General features: G+C 26.6%; 1 protein-coding gene across 1 annotated transcript; it reads left to right on the top strand.

Moving 5' to 3' along the window:
- Positions 1–1,996: 1,996 nt before the first annotated feature.
- LOC129618956 (protein kinase 4) lies at positions 1,997–26,031 on the top strand. Its single transcript, XM_055533996.1, has 7 exons — positions 1,997–2,282; positions 2,376–2,837; positions 9,289–9,589; positions 12,148–12,243; positions 23,773–23,944; positions 24,029–24,407; positions 25,832–26,031. The coding sequence occupies exons 1-7, from the start codon at positions 1,997–1,999 to the stop codon at positions 26,029–26,031; spliced, it is 1,896 nt and encodes a 631-aa protein (XP_055389971.1).
- Positions 26,032–26,678: the final 647 nt, after the last annotated feature.

Genomic DNA, 26,678 nt, shown 5'->3' with positions numbered 1-26,678 from the left:
ATAATGAGCATATCATTAAGGTAAAAAAAATTAGTTTTATTTATTCTAGCTTTTTTAATAAACATTTAGGTTGAGTTTGACTGTTAAAATGCTAATCTAACTTGGCATTTGTTCAGCAGAGTTATGTACATATATCGAACATAGCAAATTTGTTGATTTTGCAGATTTGATTTATCGAACGTGTTTTATGTTAAGATCTAAGCTAATTAAGTTTTTTTAAATCTACTGTTTGAACAACATGAAGTTTTCGATTTAACCGATAAAATTCGAAAAACTTTCAGAGAACCAAAAAATGCATATATGTATTTATATCAATTTTTTTATAAATATTTTCATCAATTTTTGTTTTGTATAAATTTAATATTAAATATTAAATTTACTGTTACATTGTTAAGCTGTTTTTTACTGTCAAACTGTTAATTTTGTTAAGCTATATAATATTTTCTTTCCCAACTGTCTGCTCAAACTTAGAACTTTTATTTTTAGGAATTGCGCTATAATATACAAAATCAACATTTTACATCGTTACAAAAAAATATTAAAATTTATACGGTTATCAAATAAAGTGATAAAATAAAATTTTTAAATTTCATACTTTGATTTTATTGGAATTTATGCTTGCACATACATATTATAATATATGGTGGGTACATTTATATGTAAATAAATGTATGAAGGTTTTAAATTTGCTTATTCCTTAATACATTTATTCATTTATGTATAGTGTCAGTGAGAAGTGATCGATCTTTTTAATATATTTTTCAAAAGAAAATTGCTAAAAATTTTGGGTTTACTCCACCTTAACTAATTCTGAATTTCTCATCTTATAAAAAGCTACTGTTGGATTTTATATTGCATTCTTAATATAAAACAACATAATAAAATGTTAATTAAAATAATTTGAAATTTCGAATAAAAATATTAGTTACATAATATTGGACGATTTCAATTTTATTGTAATTTTATATAATTTAACACAAATTAAAATGTTTTGGACTAAACAGTGAATAACTATTTTAAAAGATTATAAAAATAACAAAATTAAAACTGTTTTTAGAATAGCAAATTATTATTTTTATTTCCCTTAAATTATGTATTTACGTAAAATATAAGATACCTACCAATTTAAAATATATTAAACATTTTATTTCGAACGTTATGCTGGAAAATCAAAATGGGATGTAAATTTTGTATTTCACATAATGCATAATTGAATATATTTTTAGCAATTTCGAAAAACAAAAATTAAACAAACTCTCTATGTTCTCTAGCAACATGGAAGTGAAGATTATGCGCATCTATTTGCTTAAAACAAAATATTAAATAAACTGTGAAGTGAAAAAAAATTAAGAAAACTAAAAGTGAAAAAAAAGGAAAAAAATTACAATACAAATATTAGATACACTGTTACACAGGTATAGAGCTCCATGTGTATACAGTACAAATATTACGTTCTTTATCCTTACTTTTCAACCAACCAAATTAATCGATCCTTTCGCGTCATAAGAATATTTCTACCACTAGTGCTAGGGGTTTTTGAAAACATATGTAGGCACATATTTAAATATAAACGGCAAATACATACAAAAAAATATAGAGAAAACATTTTCTACATGACTGCGCATTAGAGCAATTAAATTACTATTTGTATAGTCGCGGATATTATTTCATATATGCATATTGTATAAATAAATTCCATATATCCTAATTTTTCATATTATATTTTTTCGAAAATTAAAGAAAAAAAATTCCTGTCGATTAAAAGAATACTCAGTTTTAATTTAACTATCGGACTCATAATATCAAAATTTAAAATTCTATAAACGGTACGGTTCAATGAAGCGTTGAAAATTAAAATGCTGAACAATATTATAATTTTTTAAGTGTCCTTTACAAAAGGGCTTAAAAAAGAATAACTAAATTTAAAAACAAAAAACCAAAAAAAAAAAAAAATATAAAAAAAAAGTTTAAGTAATTTATAAATTTTTTTAATAAAATGATTGTTAATTCAAATATGGAGCAAACACATAGTGATCCTCCGCAACCTCCGCCAACATTATCGCAACAAACTTCTCAAGTATCCACTACCATATCGCAGTCAGTATGTAATGAGAATTTTTATTTAAAACGTAAACACGATGATTTGAATGATTCTTTGGATAACTGTAACTACATTCAACCAAAAAAACGACATATCCAGCAACATGAAGAACCACATGAATACACCGTCGCTGACGAAAATTATCAAAATTTAGCAAATTCACAATCACAAAATGATACAAGTAATTGCGATTTGCAATTCAGTTTAAATAATAATAATTTTATCAATTGTCATACAATTGAATTTTTAAGTTATGATAATAATTTACAACCAGTACCAACCTCTACGACAATATATGGTACAACAACAAATACAACAAACAATGAACATTTTGATTCAAGTCAATGGCATAATGCGGATTTATTAGAATTAGATCAGAGATATAATTCGGTTACGCACTGTTTTGAAAAAATCACTCATCCAAATGATCTTCACCGAAATGATGAAGTGATTTATCAACAACAACAACCACAACAACACCAAACACATCATCAACTTCAACAACAGCAGCAACAACCGAATCAGCATCATCAACAACAGGAGCAATTACAGCATATATCTCATCAACTAAATCAGCATGATAATATAAACCGACAATTACAATTGCAGCATCAGCACGATCAGGAACGGCAGCATAATTTAATTCCCAATTCAATTGCATTGCCTATAGATAATCAAATAAATCTTAATAATCAACAACAAAATATAGTGGAGAAGTCAGCATCAAAAAGTTCTGGTAAGATTAATTAACTGAAAGTTAATAAGACTGTTGAAGTTGTGTTCTATTAATTAAATAACTAAAAAACAGCCAATGACCCCAACTTAAGCGGCGTGTGATTGACAAAAAAAAACAGCATTACCATTCCTTCGAAATTGTAATAGCTGTTTTTTTGCTATAATAATGTGAAATTGTTTTTCAATTCTAACACAAGAAAATTGAAATTCAATTTACGAATTCGGTGCCATTGTACATTTCAAATACGCGAATCTTTTTATTGTCAAAAGCGGAGGTCGCGTCCATTTAGTTTAAGTACTTAAGATTTATAAACTTATTAAAATAAAAATGGGATGCAAAGATATTTTTTGCACTTAGAGTCCAAAAGTTCCACAAATTTTCAACTTTTCGTAAAAATTGTTAAGTTATATACCGTTTCTCTGAATTTAAATAGAATTATCTTTTGAACTTCTCTGCTTAAAGAATTTATCAACTATTTCTTGACTTTTAGTTGACATATTAAGAAATTTTCTTATTTTCGTAAAGCAAATTCCATCCTAAAAATATAAAATCTGTTATAAAATAAAAAAAATGCAATGAATAATTTCCTATGGACCATATTTTTTTTTATTATATTTATGTAGGTACCTCTTTTGTTTGACTGTCATATTTACCAAGAGCTACCTTCAATATTTAAATAAAAATTAATGGTTTTTAAACGTCAACTCCATTTCATTCTTATTAAACTTTAGCAGTCATTTTTATGAAATACTTTCATCAGTTTTTTTAGATTGGCTCTAATCACTTTTATTAATTACATCGTTATCATAATTTTGGTAAAAATATAAACACATACATACGTATGTATTTACATCGTTCGGGCCTATTGCTAAGATCGTGACGCCTTTTTTTTTTTGTGATTTTTAAACATATTGCTAGAAATCAGTGAGTTATTCACAAATTCCTTCTTTTTCTTTGCTCCACCATTTTTGTATAATAATTTAGAGACTCCCTACATAATTCTGCAGTTCTGTTATACGGTTTCTGAAACATTCATCAACATTTTAAAATGCTTTATCAAAAAACAAAACTTTCTTATCTAGTTGCAGTTTATCCTTTATATTTTATATAAGATATTTATATGGAAACCTAAATTACTTTCTGAAAGCGCCTTTTTTTACACTTAGACTTTTAGAAACAATTTTAACTAAGACTTTTATATAGTTCTTTACGCACCACATGAAGTGCGTATATATACATACATATGTATGTATGTGGTTTTTATCTATTTAAGATTGTACCAAAGACCCAATTAAATACAAATAGGTATACTAACTAAAATTTTTTATTCGACCATTAGCAATTTGACATGCATAGAGGATTGCAATAATATCGTAAAGTTTAAAATATTTCTTTTTTTATTCAATATTTGCAATTACATTATTGCAGTTTTTTGTTATTAAACCCATTGATAAATAAACACTGAAATATTAATATTCGAATCAATTTTACATAGTTTAAAATACATTGTTTTTAAAGAATTGGATAGCCTTCAAACAGCCGTTTTACAAACAATTTATTACAAAAGTATTCGGAGTGTGTTATATCGTCTGGTTAATTACGATATAATTAATAACGTCGCTATACCTCAAGAGAAGTCGTAGAGTTTTTAAAAAATTTAGAATAACTTTACCTTACAAATGCTTAAAGAACTTTTAAAATTTACCCAGTCTTCTGGAACACAGGGAAAACAAAAACATAAAACCTTTTTCTGTTTTTCTAACTGATATCCAAATTTACTTAAATAATGCTTTATAAAATTAAATAAATGCAGAGAAATTTTATTAACAGATTGCAGTAATAATTCTTGCAATTCGCATATTATTGCATTATACCGTAAATGGAATCAAACTATGGGACAATTAAACATTCACTTCTTTTTATTGAATTTTTTATTCACATCATGTATCAAAGGGCATCGTGAAAAATTCGAAAAGATAGCTCATTATTTCACAATAGGAATCAGAAATCTTCGGTTGAGTTACATACATACATACATGTATCTATGTAGGTATGTAATTTAATACTATATTAAATTCAAACTAATTACCTTATTTTTACTCTATTCATACAACTGTTTTCAAATAATATTCAAAAATAATTAAGTGCAATAAAATCGAATTGAGAAATTTAAGTGAACGCGCAGCATATGTAGATCGGAACTGTCATATTACTAAATGTCTATAGCAAAGTATATAAGTTCAATTGAACATTGCAATAATCCTTGTTGATTGAGTTTACATGGATCTCAGGATAAATGTAAAACAATATTAAAACGAGAAAAAAAATAGAGTTGACCTTGTCAACTCTGTGATACCCGTACGAATTTGTTATCCTATGTGCGAATAACTAATGTGCCATAACTAACTAAGGGGCAGACTATGACTTTAAGTTGCCGTATTACCATATTAATTTATGCAAAATTTCAGTACTATGTGTTTTTCAAAATACTGTGTGTGTCAAATTACTATTGAAGTTGTATGACAGCTACCAGAAAGAGCCAAGAAATTTTAGCGAATTTTATCAAGCACATCGGCCCTACTAATATATTCACTTGTGTGAAATCTCAATATCACAGCTTTTATAGTTTCTGAGATATAGCCAAATAACTTTTGAAGTTGTATGGCAGGTACCAGAAGGAGTCAAGTAATTTCAACGATTTTTATGAGACACATTGGCCCTACTAATATATTCGTTTGTGTGAAATTTCAATACCATAGCTTTAATAGTTTCTGAAATATAGCCAAATAACTTTTGAAGTTGTATGGCAGGTACCAGAAGGAGTCAAGTAATTTCAACGATTTTTATGAGACACATTGGCCCTACTAATATATTCGTTTGTGTGAAATTTCAATACCACAACTTTTATAGTTTCTGAGATATAGCCAAATGAATTTTGAAGTTGTATGGCAGGTACCAGAAGGAGTCAAGTAATTTCAACGATTTTTATAAGACACATTGGCCCTACTAATATATTCGTTTGTGTGAAATTTCAATACCACAACTTTTATAGTTTCTGAGATATAGCCAAATGAATTTTGAAGTTGTATGGCAGCTACCCGAACCGGTACCCTAATCATGTCCAATTTAAATAGAGTTCTGGCACTTACTACAATAAATCATTTGTGAAAATTTGGTGAACTTAGCTCAATTAGCTTTTGAGTTATCGTTCGGACGGACGGACGGACGGACGGACAGACAAAGCTAAATCAACTCAGAATTTGACGCTGATCAAAAACATACACTTGAGTCTATATCTAACACCGTTATTTCTTAGCGTTACAAACGGTAAGGCAAATTTAATATACCCTTCGAACATACGTTCGTACGGGTATAATAAACTCATATTGGTTATTACATAGAACTTATATTAGTATTAATTCGTCTTGTTGTAAATTTTATAAAAACGATAAATTTGTGTGGGTAAACAAAATGGTGGATTTTGCAGTACATACTCAAATTATTATTAATTAATTTGGAAATTTCTTCATACAACTGCATAACAGATAGATGACGCAGTCTAAGGAACGAGTTAAATACAGAAAAATTATAAAATATTTCTCCGCGAACTGGACTCGAACCATTGACCTACCGGTTTCTAGGTGGACGCTCTACCAACTGAGTTATAGAGGTATGAAGAAAGCCGTCTAGCAAGAGGAGAAAAAATTTTTAATTCTTTTGCCTATAATTAAGTGTAATCGGCACATTACTTATTAATTAAACAACTGGACGTTGTATTAGAAATTCAACTCAAATTAATATTATTAAATTAGAAAATATAAAAAAGATGAAGTTCATTATGTGTTTTAAAAAAGACCTGTAGGTTTCATTTGCTACAATTCCTAAATGTAGAATTTTTAAAAATTTAAAATTGGGATATTTATGTCTAAGCGATAAAATGCAAAAAGATGAAATCACTACAGTTAAAATATATTGACATTAGCGCCTAAGTTCATTTTTGTTTAGCAAAATAGGATTAACAATAGATGTTAAAATTTTGCATGAAAAATTTATAAGAACAAAAACTTTAGCAAAACTGCAAGTTTTTTATTAAGTACTTATTGTCATTTTGTCAAATTTCGAGACGAGTCTAGTATGTACTGAAATGTGATTCCATTCTATCGAAACGTTTCGAATCGTTTACGCTTATGTCAAAATTATTTTTTGATACTCAAAATACTACTTTCGTTAAATTGATTCAGAGAATTATAAAAAGAACAGAACCATACCTTCCATATCTAAACATACATATATATAAGTGCATACAAATGTAAGTAAGATACAAAGTACCCCACAACACCACAAAAGATGTTAGCCACTTATTAAAAAACTTGATTAAATTTATTGTCTTTAATTCGAACACATTTTGTTAAATATTATTCTGGTTTTCTACTTTTATTACCCATTTTTATTTTTCTAACTTAACTAATTTTTTTAACATTATTCATTAAAATATAATTATTTTTTTTACTATTAAGTTTTTTAACTTACCTCTCAATCTGCTCTTGGCAAAGAACATTTTAGTCTGGAACCTTCAGTAAATTTAAACGCCATGTATTAAAAAATTCAAACTGCATTAAAATGCAGTAATACACTATAATTACACAATTTAGTAATTATATACAACCAGTAAGCTGGATTTTACATTAATACCGTGTTACTGAAAATCAAGTCAGGGATGCTGTAAAACCTACATGGCAAAACATTGGCTCGCGTGCCAGACTTAGCTCGCATGGAATTGAACATTTTCATATTTTATTTATTCAAAAATTTTTAAGGAAAAGAATTTGACAATTTAAAAATTTTTTTATGTAGAAATTTTTGAAAAGAATTGTTTTATTTCGTTTATCCTAAAGCCTAAATTTTAACAATAATGCAAGTGTTGTGTAGTAATACAGCATTATTTTAAGCTTCGTACCAAATTCAATTATGTTTTCCTTTTTATACCCTGCACCTTCGTGAAGGGTATATTCATTTTGGTATGGAGTTTGTAACCACTTGAAGGAGTTGTCTTCGGTATGGACATTGTGTATATTCTTGCTCAGCGTAAAATTCTGATTTAGACATGTTCGTCCATCCGGCCGACCGTCCGATTGCACAATAACTCAAAAACGAATAATGCAATCGACACCAAACTTTTACAAGTTGTTTCTTTTATGCCAACGACAGCTGCTATTGTAATTGGACCAATTTGGACAGCGGGTTCGGGTAGCTGTCAACAACTCAAACGGATTTTTTTAAATATTTCAAAAACTAATAGAGATATTATTATCAAATTTTGTAAAGATGTGTCGAATTATGTTCTACATATTCTGAAAATTTTAATGGAATGAAGCCGCAACACAACTACGAAAGTTAACTTTAAATATTTGGTAAAATAATAAAGCTAGATTCATGAGACTCGGCAATCGTGTGTCAAATTTCAGATCAGATATAATCCTGAAGTTTTGAACAACTCCAAAAGAAAGTTTTAAATATTTGGAAAAATATTAAAGCTAGACACATGAAATTTGGCAGCCTTGTGTCAACTTATAGGTCAGACATAGTATCCGGGGAGCCTCCAATCAGGGGTTTAACAGCCAATTTTAATTTTTTCATAAAAAAACACTTTTTAAACTCAGATTGTCAAAGCGCAGGGTATTATTCTGTCCGTTTTACTTGTTTACTTGGTAATTACTTACATTTTGTAAAATTGAACTGATATCATTTTTTTATTGAAATAAAAATTATTTGGTATTTACGTACATACATACATACGTACATTATATAGCTAAATTTTTGAAATTGTTGTGCAAAGTTATTAATTCCCTAATAAAAACTTCTCGGCACGTTTGCATAACAAAATATATAATTTTTAAAAATTTGGGACGCAGGTCTCACAATTCTTGCCACCGATGGTATAAAACAATATACACACATACATTAGGTCTGTCTGGTATAAAAAAGTCTTTAAAAAACTTAAACTTGAAACGACTTTATAAAGTTTTTGTACGTAAAGCGTCTGCATAATGACGTCAGCATTTTCTCATTGTTTAAAGTTTTTCAATCAAAATTTAGTATAACTGCATTTTATGTCAGAAGGTTTTATTTTTCAAAAAATTTTTAATTTTTTTTCAATTGTTACACTTTCTTTGAAAATTCAAAAATTTTATGAATCGAATTTATTTTTTAAATTTTTTCTAAAATAGATGGCTCAGAAATTTACATACATATGTATGTATTTAGTTAAAATATGTACATATGTATGTAAGTCATTTTAAACACGATTTCTTACACAAAAATTAGTGTTAGCTTAAACCAGTCAATTTTCAAAATTATCAACCAAGGTTGAAAAAATGTTTTTTGGTTTGTTATTATTTTTAAAATTATTTTTTAATATTTGATGAATTTTTCCCTTTTTCTCATATTCTAGAAACTGAAGCTGATTTTGAAGACAAAAATTTATCATGGTTATTCAATTTTCGATTAGATGAATTACCGCATTTATCACCAGATGTTCAAAATAATCCAAAAGCTGTAGCATCTTCATTAACAAACCCAATTAATGTAAGCCAACCAAATAAACCAATAAATAATAATAAAGCCATACAATCGAAAACTGGGAAAAAAGTTGATGAATTAATTAAAGAGTTGACAGCAGAAATAACTGAAGATGGCGATATGATTATTGGTGAAAACATTATTCTCGAGAATTCTCCATCACCTCCTAAAGGGTATGTAAATTAAACAAAAATTTAATACTTACAAGTACATATAATTTATAATGCATACAGGTCAATTTTAATTTTAAATTTTACATCTTATGATAATGAACTTGTTATGAACTTTATTTAAGAAGAACAAGCATCGATTTAATTAACACATATGCAGCTGTAGACAAGTAATTCAATGAAATATTATGCACGTTTATAAGTAATTATGATGCAAGAAAGAATAATTTATAAAACGTATATAATTATGTATGTATTTACATAACAGCTTCAATATAATTTGCATTTGAATTAATTTTAATAAGCTTAGTATTTGCAATATTTGAAACAGCTGTTGAAAATGCAGTTCAAACCGAATTTTAATCAAATTAATATTTTATTTCTTAATACTTACTTATATTTTAATAGCTGTTGCTTAAATAAAATTTAAGCAAATAGAGACGTGCACTCAATTAACCAATTTTATGTTATCTTTAATCATGTAAAATTTGCACAAACAGATATTTTCTCATTACGAAATAAATATTGTAAGCGTCGAATTCATAATTACACCAAAACTATTTGAAATAATCGCGATTTATTTTTCCCAACAGACTTAAATTCACCTGTTCTAACATCAATTGACAATAAAAATATTATAAATGTGTTTACAATGGGAAAAATTGAACTTATTATCTGTGACTACACGACGATTTTTGTCTGAATGATTGACATACATACGTTTCATTTCACTTTGCCTTCAAACACAAATTCAGGATTTTTTACAAAATTCATTCACACATCAAATACTTATAATAATATTTATCGATAAAATTAAATAAAAAAAATCTGATGTGATCAGCACATAACTGACCGTATTGTGTATTGTCTAGTTAAATGAAAGTGTTACAGAATATTATAAAAATGTTTGTTAAATACTTCTTTCGAATTTTTAGGACATTAGTAAGCTTATAGTTAACGTACCTAGAAAAATGTAAATTTTGCTCTTAGTAGAGTTTCGCTTTGTGCTACCCGAATTCCCTGAAATGCTCGCCAGTTAGTTTCGGTAATAACCAGAACCCAAATATCAAATTTCAAGAAATTCTATCAATTCATTCCGTAGATATGGTGAAAAATGAAAAATCGGCCCGCAGATCAGTTTTCGACCCCTGATCTTTCCAAAAAATTTACATGTTCATTGTTTTAATACGAGGAATTCAAATATTAAATTTCAATGAAATCGGTTGATTATTTCTCTTTATATACACAAAAATGTATATTTGGCCCGGTTTAAACGACTAGTTGCCGATGCCTGATTTCTTCCAAAATATAGGTATTTTCGCGGACGGTCGAGCTGAGCTTATATATAAAATTTCAAGTAAATCGGTTGAATATTTTCTTCAAAATGTTCAAAAATGTAAAACAGGCCCGCTAAAAAGTGCAGTTCCCGAGGCCTGATATATACCAAAAGTTGATCAATCCGTGCCATGGTGGAAATAAACTTACATATAAAATTTCATCAAAATCGGTTCAGCCGAACTTAAGATACACGCGTGCACACACAGACCGACAGACCGACAGGTTGCTAAAAATAGTTAATTTACACTTCCCTACTATGGAGAAGTACGTTCCCACCGAAAACTCGATATGCAAAATTTGTTGCCATCACATAACCTACCTATTGCTTACACAATACGGTCAGTAATGAAGGTGCCTTTTATAAATTCGATCGAGTAATTTGACGCCATTTCATTTACATATGTTTAAACAATTTGACTTTGAAAATCACAGATTTTTTTTTGATCGCCAAACTTTGAATTATTTGAAAGAATTAGACTTTATTATACTTTCAAACTATTTTTTGAGTTTTTCAATACACTCATGCAGCCGCAAATTATATTATGATCTAGAATTTTACTATCTAGCAAGTTTTTAGAAGTTCAAATTTTTCGAATTATTTGAACATTCATTTACAATATCGACGCTTGATGTCACAACAATTCACTTCTCTTCAAAAACTTGAATAACTCAATTTAAAAAAAATTCAAATTTTTAAAAAGTTTTTATAAATTAAAATTATTATCAGTGAAGTATGTAGTTGATTAAACAACAAAACTATTGGCGTCACTTGGGTTGTTCAGCAGTAAAATTCTAAAAACAAAACTCAGTTATTAATAAAACAAAATAGATTTGATCAATTTGCCCTGTTTTTTATTCATAAGCAGGTAAACTTGTATACAAACACACGACAAAACAGTAACTTATTTTCACACCTGGGAAAAAAGGGCTTTCTGGCTTATTTTTGTTTTCAAACTTCTGCAAAGCTTTAATTCTAGCAAATAATTGAGAAAATAAGAGTTTTTTAAAATTTTTTGTATTTACGCTTTTTTTGTTGTTACTGTAAAGGACTGATAATCTCTACCCTAAATCATAAAGTATTTATTAATATAGATCATTTGCCCAAACCTGTATCAATTTCCGTTTCTCAAAATTGTCCTTTTTGTTAGGTATTACAATCATAAATCATAATTAAAAATAAAAGCAAATAACCACAAAATCGATTTTATCAATTATATTTACAGTCCGAAAAAACCGCCATTCACATATACCGAATTAATTGAATATGCTCTAGAGGAGAGAGGTGAATTGACTGTATCTGGAATTTATCAATGGATATCGTAAGTAAATATAAATTCAAATACTATGTATATAAACGCAAAAACATTCATTATATTTAAAAAAAAATATAAACATTTTCTAATGTTAAAACTTTTTAACATCAATTTAGAACTATTTAACAAGGAAATGAAAATTCTATTACGAAAATTTGGATTACTTTTTTTTCAGGATGTAAATTATTTCCTAATCCTTTAATTTATTATTATAAATATTGTAAATACTTGTAAAAGTAGGTGATAAAATTGAAAGTATTTTGTATGTTGCATACTTTTTTTTATTTTAAACCATTTTTTTCTATTTGCATTCATTTGCATATTATTTTGTATATATAAGAGTGTATAACACACTCTCACTCTATATAGTTTACCAATGTGATTACCTACATATGCTTTGATACTATTCAAGAATCTTATAAGAACCATGAAAATGTATGGCTGTTATTCGCACATGTTCATACATATGTGCACATGGATTAGTTACCAAAAGTACATTATGTATGCATAGATGTTTTACTCTAATATACAAAGTTTTACAACTTTATAGCATTTTTTTTTTAAAGAATTAAAAGAATTTCTGTCTGTCTCTTGGAGATGTTGTTTGATAACAAGTATAGAGGTAAAAAAATAATAACAATAAAATGAAATATATAATAACAATAATAAAAAAAATTGCATACATGTTGATATTTGTTTACAAAAATTTGTTTGATTCTTGTATCCTTTTTAAATTAAATCGCGATAAAAAATCAAAAAAAAAAAATAAACAAGAAATACGTGTACGTGTAAAAGGATTCCTTAACCTTAAGAACGTTATTTTTTTTCATATATCTTTTTCGACTTTAATAAACATTATTCAATAAATTGAATATAATTTCCTAGTATTTTAATATTGTGTTACGTAGTTAGTTAGAACTTTATTTTCTTTTATGTTTTAGAATTTCTTCAAAAAAAAAAAAAATAAACATAAAACAAATTAATACAAAAATATTGCATATTTTTAGGGGAATTATGTTGGAAAATCCCATTATACGCTTATATATGTGCACATTTGTATACAAAATATTCAATACATTTAAAGTAAACACAATACATACGAAATTAAAATTGAAAATGCAATGGTATTAGAAAAAAAATATCAATAATTTGTACCTGGCACAAAATTCCCGCTATATTACTGTTTTTTTTTTGTGTATTATATTTTGTTTCGTGATTTTTCCTCATTTTCTCAGTTTTTTTATGCTTACATATTTTTTTTCGGCCTCAGAAATGAACCTCTATATCTTTCTTTCTAAGAATTTTGAAGATTTATTAAGTTTTCTTTCTAATAAAAGTTAAGTAATGTATGTATATGTGTTATAATTAAAGTATAATTTATATTTATAAAAAAAAATTACCACTACTCTCTAGAAATTTCATTTACACACATAGATTTTTTCGTATACATACATACAAGCAAAATTTAATGTGAATGAATATGTAACTTGAATTCGTAATCTAAATACGAAATTAACGGAGTTTTTTAATTGAAAATTTTGAAAATAATTGAAATAATTGAATGCAAAATATTTTAAAATGAATTTTGATATCAAATTAATGGTACTCAATCGGAATTGCCATGAAAAAATTACAATTGCCTTACATTACGTATATTGTCATACTTAGATATTGTCATTTTTTAAATTGTCCTTCGCTTAAAATATACATATATGGAGATTTAAATATAGCCTATATACGGAACTTAAATTACACATCCATTCATAAAGTGCAATTTTGGTTCCGCTCACAAAAATCGGCAAAGCATTGTAGTAAAAAAAAAAAACAGCCATTTCCTAATAAAAAACCCACTTAAAAATACATTTCGCTGGCTTCCAAAGTCGTATGCTTTAACACCTCTCCATTCATATAATTTTGTTATTAGAAATTTTACGGAGAAATTGCAAATATTATAGCAGTGAATATTATAGCAATTCGATTTGAGAGAAAATCGGCAATCTTATTTTACATACTATTAACAATTTTCTATAGATTGTTATAGAAGTTAGACTTATTCAAAAATTCAGAAACAAAAACATATATAAGTAAGCATCATAGAAATCATTGTGGCCTTTGCTTCATAACTAGCATATCCATTCAGTACATTATGTCAATTGCAGGTCCAATTTTCGTTTTACTTAATATTGCTAAACATGATTTGAAAATGTGAAATTTAAGCATCATATAATCTCAATTTGCTTGGTGCCATATTTTTGAAGATATTTTTCTGATTCTTATAAAAATATTTAATTGATTCAAATTTTTAAGAATCAACTAAATATTTTTAAAATCCATTAAAAATTTCAGTATCTTAAAATTAAATAGAAGTATACTGTATGTTATTTACTGTTTTTGACAATGTCAAAATGATTCTTTTATAAGATAAGTCATTATAATTCTTTTTATAAGAATATTGAACCCCTATTTTCAAAACAGGCTGGCCAGTTAAAAAATTACATATTAAGAATTTAATTTTTAAATTAAATTCTGAATATGTAATTGCCAGCGTAATTGAGATGAGAAACACTTGTTTTAGAAAATTCCCAAAAACCCACATGAATTTAACTAGCGACATCTGTTTTTTATTTTTTGTTTTTTTTTTTCTTTTCCATATTTGAAATATTAAAACATTACTAATAAATTTTATTTATTTTATTTCAAATTTTCTTTCCTCAATTGAAAATATAAGTTGCGTGCAATATACCTGTAAAACAATGCTAAATTCTTAAATATATTTAATATACAAGTATAATTTTCGTATAACCTAATTCAATATTTACCTGTTCATTGTTTTTATTAACTTCAAGATTATTATTTTCATTTCATCATTATACGCCATAAACCACCGCATACAAATATTGATGGGGTTGCAAATGTTCACCCTTATAAGAATATAAAAAAAATAAGGAAATTTTCTGTATGTTCCTATATTCATTATTATTATAATTTACAAATTGCCTAGTTTAACTTTACTGCTACGATTAATTGCTTTGTCGTCCTGTTCAAACTGAATAGGAAAAAAAAATTAAATTTACATATTTGTATAGATATATTCCAAAAATCATTTGCCACGTGACGACCTTTAAATGCACCTTTTACATGGTTCATTGCGTTTTCGTATACAATCAAAAGGATAATATTACTTTGTGCATGTTTGATTGTGTGTGTGTATTCAATTTTTTATGCTTTATAGTTTTTTATGCTATATCATTTGTTCTTTCCTTTTTTCTTGTTTTTATAACTATTCTTTCTTTTCATTTCGGATATCGACTTGACACCGTGTGAATTTCTATACCTGCCTTCATGATAATTTCTAATTTATAATGAATATGATTAAAACCTGATGGTGATTGGTCAGTGAAGGATAACGATTAATGTAATTGTGTAATATAAAATTTTTCTTTAAAGTAGAATATAGAAGAAAACAAATTTCCTTCCACTGATGATGGAAAATATGGGTTGCCATTTCCATCTTAATGAAAATTTTTTTTATATCCTTTGCGAGAAATTATTAATACTCGTACTAATAATCTTAAATAATTAATCTAAAGAAAAAACATCGGTAGGCTAGTTACCTACCTAGTTAAAACTCTATGACTCAATGAAACTAGATATGATACCATGCACTAACCCTATGCTCGTCACTTGGATTGAAAAAATGAAAAAAAAAACAAGAAATTAAGGGCCCGATCGTCTACATCTTGCGAATTTCGACAATTGAGAAGTAAATGAGTTACAATTATATATTTGTAAAATACAATTTTCGAGTGAAAAGCATTATTCGGTATTGCGTACCTCGTTTGTTTCTTTATTTTTGAAAGTGAGACGTTCAGTCGATAATTTGAGAAAAATTGCAAAAATCCAACTAAAAAAGTGAGTAATCTTTTTGGATCAAAGAAATATTCCTTAGAAAAACGAAAAATTGTGATTGGAAAGTGAATAAAAAGCGAGTAAAAAAGGCGAGATACACAATTAGGCTGCAAGTATACAAAAAATACAAAGTAAATAAATTCAAAATAACTAAACGGTGCCGAATATTAAAACAAATCATTTGAGTCAATAAACAATTTTACTTAAACAATACAATAAACCTAATTAGATATTATTAATCTATTCAACATGAGCTTTAATTTTACTAAAGAATGGAAAATTAAATCCCAGTTTATTTGTTAATAGTTTTAATTTCTTAAAATACAATGAAAAATATATTTTAGCATTCTGACAGGGACTCGTAAAATCTAATGCTCATTTAACGTAATATTCCTATTTTATTATACAATCACACCCTTAAGTAATTTTTCAAAGCTAAACAAGTAAAAACTTTTCAGTACCCTGCACCTTTAATTGTTATACAGCAATTACTCGAACCTGTGAAATCATTCTATAGAAACTTCACGGATATGTCTGATCTATAATTGGAGACACGACTGCAAAGTTTCATGAAACTGACTTTATCACTTTTCGAAAAATTTAAATTAGCTTTTGGAGTTGTATGTCAGCCACCGGAACCGGTGCAGTCATCCCAATAACATTTTTGTAGAGCATAATGTAGAATGTGATTGGAAACACGTATACAGAATTTCATATTTGTACCTTTATTAATTTTTGAAATATTTTAAATAAACTCTTTCAGTTGTATGGCATTTATTATTATATGAAAGTTTCGTATTCGTACGGACGGATGGACGGAGATGTCCAAATCAATGCAAAATTTTACGCTAAGCAAGAATATGTATACATGTCCATGCTAATGACTTCTTCAAGTGGTTCCCTACCAAAATGAATGTACTCTTCACGAAGGTGCAGGACAAGATATAAAAAATATGTAAAATGTTTTGCCGTTAATTCGTATGCTTTAATAAAGCGTCTTTATTAAATGTTATGTCGTAGAAAATTAGAGAAATTTTCCCAAGTTTTAAACCGTTAACAAGCGTCTTTAGAATTTTTTAATTTTAATTTTAATTGCAAAGTAAAGTTCGTTACAAATTGTAAAGTATATTAGCTCGTTACAAATAAGTCACGAACATATTCATGAAGTTGACTAAAAGCTTTTTGTTTATAATATTTTAAAACAAGCCAAAAAAATCATTAATAGAAAACTCAACACCAAAATATCATGTGATTTTCTTCTAAAGAAATCTTTTCAAAATTTTTATCACGCAATTTAAGGAAGATTTGCTACGGTGTGAATATTTCTGGTGTATAAATATTCTATAATTTTATTCTTACAATCGATCGAAATTTTTCACAAATATTTGGTATCAGAATAAAGATTAGGAAATCAGCGTATAATTATGAGTGAATTTTTTGAATACTTGCATTTACATATTTTGCAAAAAAAAAATCTAAATAACGCATCACTAAAATAGGCTTTTCAGCAGCTTTAAAATAGTTTCCCAAAATTTGCTTCAACTATCATGCCTCATTCTGATTTATACGAGTATAGCAGAAAATGTAAAGAAAGAAACTTTGACGTCAAATAACTTAAGAGCAAAGACAGGAAAAATTATGTGTTGTATACTTCTATTATACCCAGCTTCAAGAATACCTACAAAAAATTTATGTACACAATAAATTTAAAAATACAAATATTAATAATTCCAATATTCATTTATAATTTTCGATACCACCATGATTATAAAACGCATACATAATTTAAGTAAAACAAATATAGAGAAAATCATAAAAGAATAAATTTAAACTGAAATTAGGAAACTTTATCTTCAAAAGGTTTGAAACCTATACTTGATACTCGTATATTCAAAGTTTTGTCGTATAAATTTGCATAATTATATTGCAGTGGTCGCCAAACGCGGTTCTCTGTATTTCTTATTCATTCTTGTAGGTATTATTATACAATATTGTATTTTAAAAATATTACGGTTTAATCTTTCCAGAATATTCTTGTGTTATTATTTTTGAAAGATAACGATCATGTTGGCAGATCTTAAAATATAATTGTACTTCTGTCAGCGCTATTGTAAAGCAGAAAATTTAAAAACTGAAGAAATCGGCTCTGCTTTTCCTTCAGTTTTTAACAGCTGACATGATTGCATAAATGGCAATTAATTTTTGAAACAAAATAATGCCTTTAAAATTTATTTAAAATAATTGAAATATTAACTACCATTGATTCCTCCATCTTAACTTTATAATTATAGTTTTTCAATTGCGTTTTTAGGTTATGTCAGTTTCTAATTATTGGCTGCATTAATTTTTATGGTGACAATATGAAAGTAGATCTTTCAATAATTTGCCATTTGAAATTTTTTTACAAGTTAACTTTTAATGGTATTTTTCGTATTTAAAAATGTTCAAATTTTGAAAAATGGCTCGTACTATCAAGGAATTGAGTGCCACCCCTGTTATGCTACTTAAATACGTAGTTCACCCATCAATACATAATAATTTTTAAATGAAATTGAAATGAAATTTTATTATTCAAGTTTTAATTACAAATGCACACTATACAAATTATAAATTATCGATTATAATCTTGCGATTTTGTAAAACTTTTCTATTCAATTTCTTTTTGACATATTCATTAAAAAATTTTCATTTCTTTGTTTTTCTTTCATATTGAATGGAAAAAAAAAATATTTACAAAGTATTTTTGATTGTAATTTTTTGATTTTGTTTTTATTTTTCTTATTTCTTTTTTTTCATATTTTTTTATAATAATTTTCTTTTTTGACGTAAATAATGTAGCCGTAATTTTACAATGGAAAATTCTCAATTTTCCACATTGTAAATTTGTATGTTCAAGTATTCTATAGATAATGTATGTATGTATGTAATTGGGTGTATATGCGCTCATGCCGCTTTTAGTATAAATGTGGCTTCATATAAATGTGTGTGTGTGCAACTCAAAATAATTCTTATACATATTTATATGTACATACATACAACACGCTTTTATAATAATTCTCCATTTTGAATTTTTGATTATAATTATTACTTTTTTATATTTTTTATTAAAAAAAAAATATTACTGCACTCGAAGGGTAAAAAGCGAACTCTTTGAATATAATATGTGAATATTTATATATGTATACACGAGTAGATATCTATGTAATTTTAAATGATTTAATGACCCTTCCGCAAACTACCATCACCACATTAAATCTTAATTTCAAAATACTGAGATATTATACGAAAAAGAAGAGGAGCATGATTATACTCGTATGCAATATAAAAAACTCAAATATACCTACATACCTAAATACCATCCACTTTATTCCCGTTGGTCTATCTCGGCACATATACTCTATATACATATAACATTGCGTGTTTATAATTATAAAAATATCCATTCCACCAACCCCTTACTATTTTATAGAGAAAAAAAAAAATCCTAAAAATGTCTTGCTCGTTTTGTACTGAGGTTATTTTAATACTCGTACAACAACATTTATTATATTTTTTCACAAAAAAAAACACGAAAATATAAAAAACAACAACAAATTATATGAAAAAAATTCCAGCCTTAACTGCCTTGAGATTTTTTTTTTTATTTCTTTTTGTTTTGGTTTTTCTAGAGAATAGACATAACTTAAATCAATTTTGATAGGCTAATATTGTCAATCGTGCTTTATACCACTCCAAAAAAATTTTTTTTTTTAATAGCAGCACAGAAGGGACTTTGCTTCCACTTTAGTTCGCATTATGGAATATTTTATATTTACATACCCCTATAACTTTTGTGTAAGTTTTCTACAATAAAGCATATGTACATGTTTACATTCATATTGCTATGTATATATATAGTGTATTTAAATAATCAAGTAGAATTTATATGCATATATTAATGTATGTAAGCATGTAACATAATTTATTTTTATTACCTTATAAAAATCAGTGTGGCTAAAATTGAATCCTCATAAATATTTTTATTTCTGAATATTTTATAATATATTTTTTATATATTAGATAAAGTCCTTAGGATAGTTTATTTTTTATCGAAAAAGAAAATTTTTTATTCATTGTTGTCTTATAATTATAATAAAGCATTTTGTTTTATAATTTTAAATTTTTTTAACAACACGTTTCTTCAGCAGTTCTTTAATCAGTACTGATTCGTTAAAATATAACTGAGCACTTTCACTTGACTCGTGGCTCTCTATAATCTTTTTTCTTTTCTAAAGCTATTTTCTGGAACTCAACACAGAGTAATTCGTACAGATTCTACTAATTAACACAGCATGATTCGTTTAGACAGACAGAGCTTATTAAACCTTCTGAAAATCTTTGCACCATCTTTTTGTAATTTTTAATTCCTTTTAAAAATTTTCCTCTGGCGACAATAACGATATCGTTTCTTTAATTTAATAATTAATATAAAAATAAAATAAACATTGCCCACCATAACCCCTGTGGGCAGGTATATGGTTGTGTGAATTCTTGTGGTATTTCGGTTCCCATCGTCGTCATAGCCAGTGTCAAAGTTGATGAATTTTCCTAAAATTTCTAGTAATCCAACATTCAACATAAAAAACTTTCCAGGAATAGCAATTTCTTAACAAATTGCCGACCGCACGAATTTCAACTGAATATAAGCTATCCACCGTGCATTTTTGACATGCCACAACTAATGAAGTTCTCAAATATAAATAACAATTACGCATTTGTAAACAAAAAACGGGGAGATTTACCCGATCGGTCGTACACTGACATTTTTTATAACGGGGCAAATCTCCCTGATCGGTCGTGTACTGACATTTTTCAAAACGGGGAGATTTCTCCGCTCGGTCGGCAATGTGTTAAAATAAATTTCAACTAAGAACCATAAATTTCATTTTTCGATGTACATATACAAAAAATCATTTGCAGCATAAAAAAATTTGTAAATTTTATAATTTTGTGCAGCCCATTTACTAAGCATTGTAACAATATAGCTTAATTGGAGTTAGAAAATCTAAAGTAGTAAACCCAATCAATAAATCTAAGATTTGCTCCCAAGAGTGCGTTACAAACAGGCTTAAGAGTACCTATCTGAACACAATTCGTTCTAATTCGGCTTACTTCCACTAATTTGTAAAGATTTTTTTTAACAATCATATTTTATCATACCAATGACGTTGTTACTTTTTTTGTATTAATACCACAATGCAACTAAAGATACTATTCCTGTCATTTCCACATCACATATCGCACAAGAAAACTAAGAAATAAAACCACTTATATTCTCTTATACATTTACTAATACCTTTTTAAATGACTCAACGACGACTACATGTGATTTTCTCATTTACAATCTTTATGACGGAATATACATACATTAATATTATACATATCTATACCTGCATACTCGTATTATATATAAAAAATATATTATACTTATACTATAAAAAAAAAAGAAAATTTTAATATTTATAGATATAGAGGGTGGTTTCGTTTTGTGTCCATCCCTTAAAAAGGAAAACTTGAATGGCGATTCGTGCCAGCTAACAAAATGGTACAAAACCAAATGAGTTCATAAATTTTATTTTATTTTATATATATGTATAATATTATATTTATATATATATATATATAAATATAATATATAAATATATATCCAAATTTATTGCAAAGCATATATACAAATACACAAGTTTATAAACATATTCACACATAGTACTCTTCAACTGCTTCTTTCTTACTTACATATATTTCGACTTTCATAATATGCATGTCAAAAAATGAAAAAAGAAACCCAAAAATAAAAGGTAAAAATATTTGCACAAAAAAAGAATCAAAGAGGCATTCTTCACCTAAAATGAATATATTCCTATAACTAATCTATAACTATAAGGATATTTATAATAAAAGGATACAAAAGAAAAAAAAATTTTTTTGTGAACACTGTTGAATTATACAATCACAAGTCATAAAGTAATTTTGAATTTCCCATTCGAATTTAATATGATTTATGAACATTCATATTTCGAAAGAAAGCAGAGTTTGTCATGAAAATTTTCTTTATATGCTTTTTAATATTATTATGGTCTTGCATGGCCAAATTTGTCTCAAAAAGTATAGAAAAGTTTATTTAAGACAAGTTTTTTTTTTTCGTTAATTTTCTTTATTACAAAACTTATCAGCAAAATAAATAAAATTAAATTTAAAATCATGTATACATACATACATATACATAAAAATAAGTCGGTCTAATCAAAAGAAATGATTTATGAGCACATTTTCTTTTCAAAAGGAGGAAAAAATTAAAATACATACAAGTATTTCTTGAGTATTAATATAGCAATAACACGTACGTCATGTAATTAAAAATTTATATACGTATGCAGATAGATACATACACACATGTTGTATTTGTATATACATACTCTGATTCCATTTGAAATCTTATAAAATATCCTAAGCTCTCCCAAATCTCCTAAAACTAGTATTGTATTCCTAAGCCTTTTTAAAAGAGTGGTGTATTAGTGACATGGCAGTCGTCTTATGCTTGCAATCGCAAATAATATCACCGATTTTTTACATTGGAAAATCTCACATTTGTCGACTTCACATAATTGAAGAGTGAGTGAGTTTAGAAGAATATTCACAATTTGGGAATAGTACAATTAGTACTAAGTCTCACCACATGAGTTTCTTGTCATCTTATCCAAATTATATACAATATTCTCTAACTGCGTAAGATAAACAATATTTTCTGTCGAAAACCTCAAACCCCTCAATATTAATTGTTCGCCTATTTATATGCAATACACTTAAGGTTATTAAGATTTGTATGTATGCATATGTATATTAGCTTTTATTTTTTTATTTACAATTTTTTATCACACTACAATTAAGTGTGAAATTAAAGTTAACGAGCAACTACTAAGAATAAGTTTTGCGTTATCATTTAAATATAATATCTATTGTATTTAATTCAAATGAGGTACAAATTGTCATACACTCATAAATTTTTTAAAACTGCACACTTACTTCAATAATTAGTACAACCCAACGCTTAGGTACAAAGTCTTTAGAAAGTATTTAAATATTTTCGATTTATATTCCTAGTGTTGTTTCTTTCACGTTTCACTATATTCTTTTACGGTACTCCTTTATCATCGAATTATGATTTTAAGCAGAGCAAACTTCTGATTTATCAATGAACACAAATATGTTATAAAAATATGTCAATAAAATTTTATCCCAAGTAACCATTCGCACCCATTCCACTCAACGGTATGTGAACCAATTAAACAAACTTAAAAAATCTGAATAAATGTTGCAATTGTTAGCTTGTATGTATGTTTATAACTATAAAGTTAAGAACAAGTATGGCTTTAAAATGTTAAAGAGAACATCTTTTGAAAGGCGAAAGATGTTCAGTTGGAATACAATGAAATAATTTGTGTCTTAAACTATGTATTTGCTATCAAAAAGCTTTAATTCGTTTAAAACTATAATTGAATCTCAGAAAATTGCCAATTTAATGTTATTAAAGTTTTTTCATAATTATTACATTTACAAATTTAATTTTTTTGCTTTTATTTTTTGTAGGGATCGGTTTCCATATTACAAATCAAATGATGATAGATGGAAAAACTCTGTTAGACATAACTTATCAATAAATCCACATTTTCGAAAAGGATTGAAAGCTCCTCAAGGTGCTGGACATCTTTGGACAATTGCAAGTCGAGATTCAGAAGAAAACGCACTCGCCTGGGAACATGTAAGTATAGTTTATTAAATCAATCTGGTGAAATCATTTTTTAATTCAAAAACAAATTAAAAAAAAAATCACTTTCTATCACAGAAAAAGCAACGTTTAGAATTATTTTTTAAAATGGAACAGTTACATAATCAAAGACAACAAAATTCATCTAGTCAAGAAGAATCAAATGAAAATAACAATCAAAATTATTCTACAATTGATGAAACTGCTGCAGCAGTTCAACATATAACACAACAAATGCAAAATGATTGTAATTCGCCAAATGATATTAATATGAATCAAGCAGCTTTAAATAATCGAATATCATCAACGAATAGTTTAACATTTGAGAATATTATTCATGGTGGTGATTTAAAGAAGTCTGCTGGTGAAATATTGAATGGGATTCGACGAACTGTAGAAGTACAACCAATTAACTGTAGGACAATTAGCACATATCATGACAGCATGTTAGATACTGGTAATTTCTATTTTATGTGAAATTAAATTTAAAGAAGATAATTGCAAATTTGAAAATATAAAAAATCTACTGCACTAAAATTATCTGATACTTCCAAGCATTGTACCGTAAAAATTTAAAATTCACAACAGAAAGAATAAAAAAAAGTTTTAAATTTAATTTTTGAGTTTACAAGAACAGCTTCTGAATTTGTTCAGTTGTTAAGGATGACATTTCTAAATCTTTAGCTTTACAATTTATGTCAGTAAAAGAAGAAAGCTTTATCGAATTTTTTTTTCAATATTTTCAAAATATATAATTTTCCTTTGCAATTAATGGAGAGAAAATAACTAAAGTCTACTTCCACATTTTTTAATGTTTATGAGTTGATTTTTAAAAAGTCCGTCAAACCTTCGAAATTTTATAAAAAAAAATTGAATAGTTTCAATTTTATAGAAATGCTGAAGAAGGTTAAACTGTTATAATAATTAAACAGAATGTGAAATTTTGTTAGTTCATCAAAATGATGTAAGAAGATAAGGCTATAGAACTTTCGAATTTTAAACCAAATTTCAAGTTCGAGTTTTTGTTCTTTTACAATCAAAATAAAATGCTCACAGCATAGTAATAAAAAATTTCTTAGATTTATTGACTTTACTACAACTCAAATGACGATTCAAGTTGGTTCATAAATTTCAATGAAGAATTTCGGCAAAACCTATTTATTCTATTCGTACTGTTGATCAGACAACATCGTGAAAATATTTTGAGGTATATTACTTTAAACTAATAAAGGTTAATAGGCCTATTTACATGAGAAACAGGGTCTGTTAATGTTTTTGGAACATTTTACCAATAAATAGATAATTCTTATGTTTTAATTTCATAAATTCAATTTAGTTAAACGTAAACTGCTTTCCATTATTTTTTGCTGATACCCTGCTTAAGATTTACATTTTTGCAACATTTAGTCAATAAACTTCGTCTGCCTTCTATAAGTAGTAGTCATTTACGTTTAAGTATATTTAATTTTCATAAATGCGCGACTATAGCCTAATTACTTACATGTCGTACAAAGATCATAAGCGCTTTTTCCAACAAATCCTTAGAAATCCCAGGCATGAATATTATGTTCCAAAGCAAAACTAAATTTTGTTTAAATTAGGAGGAAGTAAAAAGCCAATTATTAATTTTTATTTCTACTTAATTTAAAAATTTCAGTTGAAAACTACGAGTTTTATGCTGCTTTTTATTGGAAAATCATAATTTCTTAATGTATGAACTTAATTCTTGTAATCCTAATTTACAAATCCAATATTTTTTCATATTAAGAATTCATAAATATTATCGTGCACTTAATTCTCCGCATATTTGATATTCATAATAATTTTAAAATGAAATTTGAATAAATACAAAATAATTTTTTATTTTATTTTTTTTTCCAGAAGATTACCTGAACCCTATCAATAAGGATGATGATATTATAACACATGAGGGTGGATTTAGAAATGAATTTTATGTTACTGAAATTGATCCAATAGAATTAGGTATCAATATAACAAATGTTGAAGAAGAAGTTCTTTTTAGCGAAGATTTTAATTTGAATTATTTTGGAATAACATCAGCAAATGATATTGTAGCTTGACAAAGATTAAATTGTACAAATAATAAAGTAATACCAAAATCAGAAAAAAATTTTAAAATAATAAACAATTAGTAATAATATTATAATATAAATTTAATTAATTAAATTTAATTTTTTCGTTAATTTTTTTTGTTTTACCAAGAAATTTGTAATTTTTATGAAGAAAAATAATTAATTTTCTGTTCTTTTTGATTGAAAAATTTCTAGTCAACTAAGATTAATTGAATTATAATTAATATTTATTAGTTTATATTAGTAATAAGTAATTCTTTAATATTTTAAATATATACATACATATGAAAGAAAATATATTGTATAAAAGTTAATTATAACTTTTGTAATATTTTCAGATTGTTTGAAAGTGTGCCTTGAATTAAATAAAACTTAATTTAGTACGGTATTTTTGCAATCAAAAGAATAATAAATTTAAAAATTTTATCAATATTAATTCTTGAACTTATACTTATAAATATAAAAAGAAGAAAAAAATAAAAATTAATTAAAAACTATTTACATTATCGTAAATTATTGTGAAAGATGTAACTGAGACCTAACAATTTAAATCAAATTTAAATTTCAGAACTAATGTAATAATCTTTAGAATAAGAAGTCCATTAAGTTTTAAATATGTGGGCGTCTCAAATTTT

The sequence above is a fragment of the Condylostylus longicornis genome, unplaced genomic scaffold (genome assembly GCF_029603195.1).
Source record: "Condylostylus longicornis isolate FDR11 unplaced genomic scaffold, ASM2960319v2 ptg000010l, whole genome shotgun sequence".
Taxonomy (NCBI): Eukaryota; Metazoa; Arthropoda; class Insecta; order Diptera; family Dolichopodidae; genus Condylostylus; species Condylostylus longicornis.
Note: the sequence above shows the minus strand (reverse complement) of the source record. Positions and strands in the feature narration are given on the sequence as shown.

Bases quoted from the DNA above. Each gene is read 5' to 3' on its own strand.
- LOC129618956 (XM_055533996.1), top strand. From the start codon at position 1,997: ATGATTGTTAATTCAAATATGGAGCAAACACATAGTGATCCTCCGCAA. The intron at 9,590-12,147 runs GTATGTAAATTA...TTATATTTACAG, and splicing joins TCTCCATCACCTCCTAAAGG to TCCGAAAAAACCGCCATTCA. The intron at 23,945-24,028 runs GTAAGTATAGTT...TTTCTATCACAG, and splicing joins ACGCACTCGCCTGGGAACAT to AAAAAGCAACGTTTAGAATT.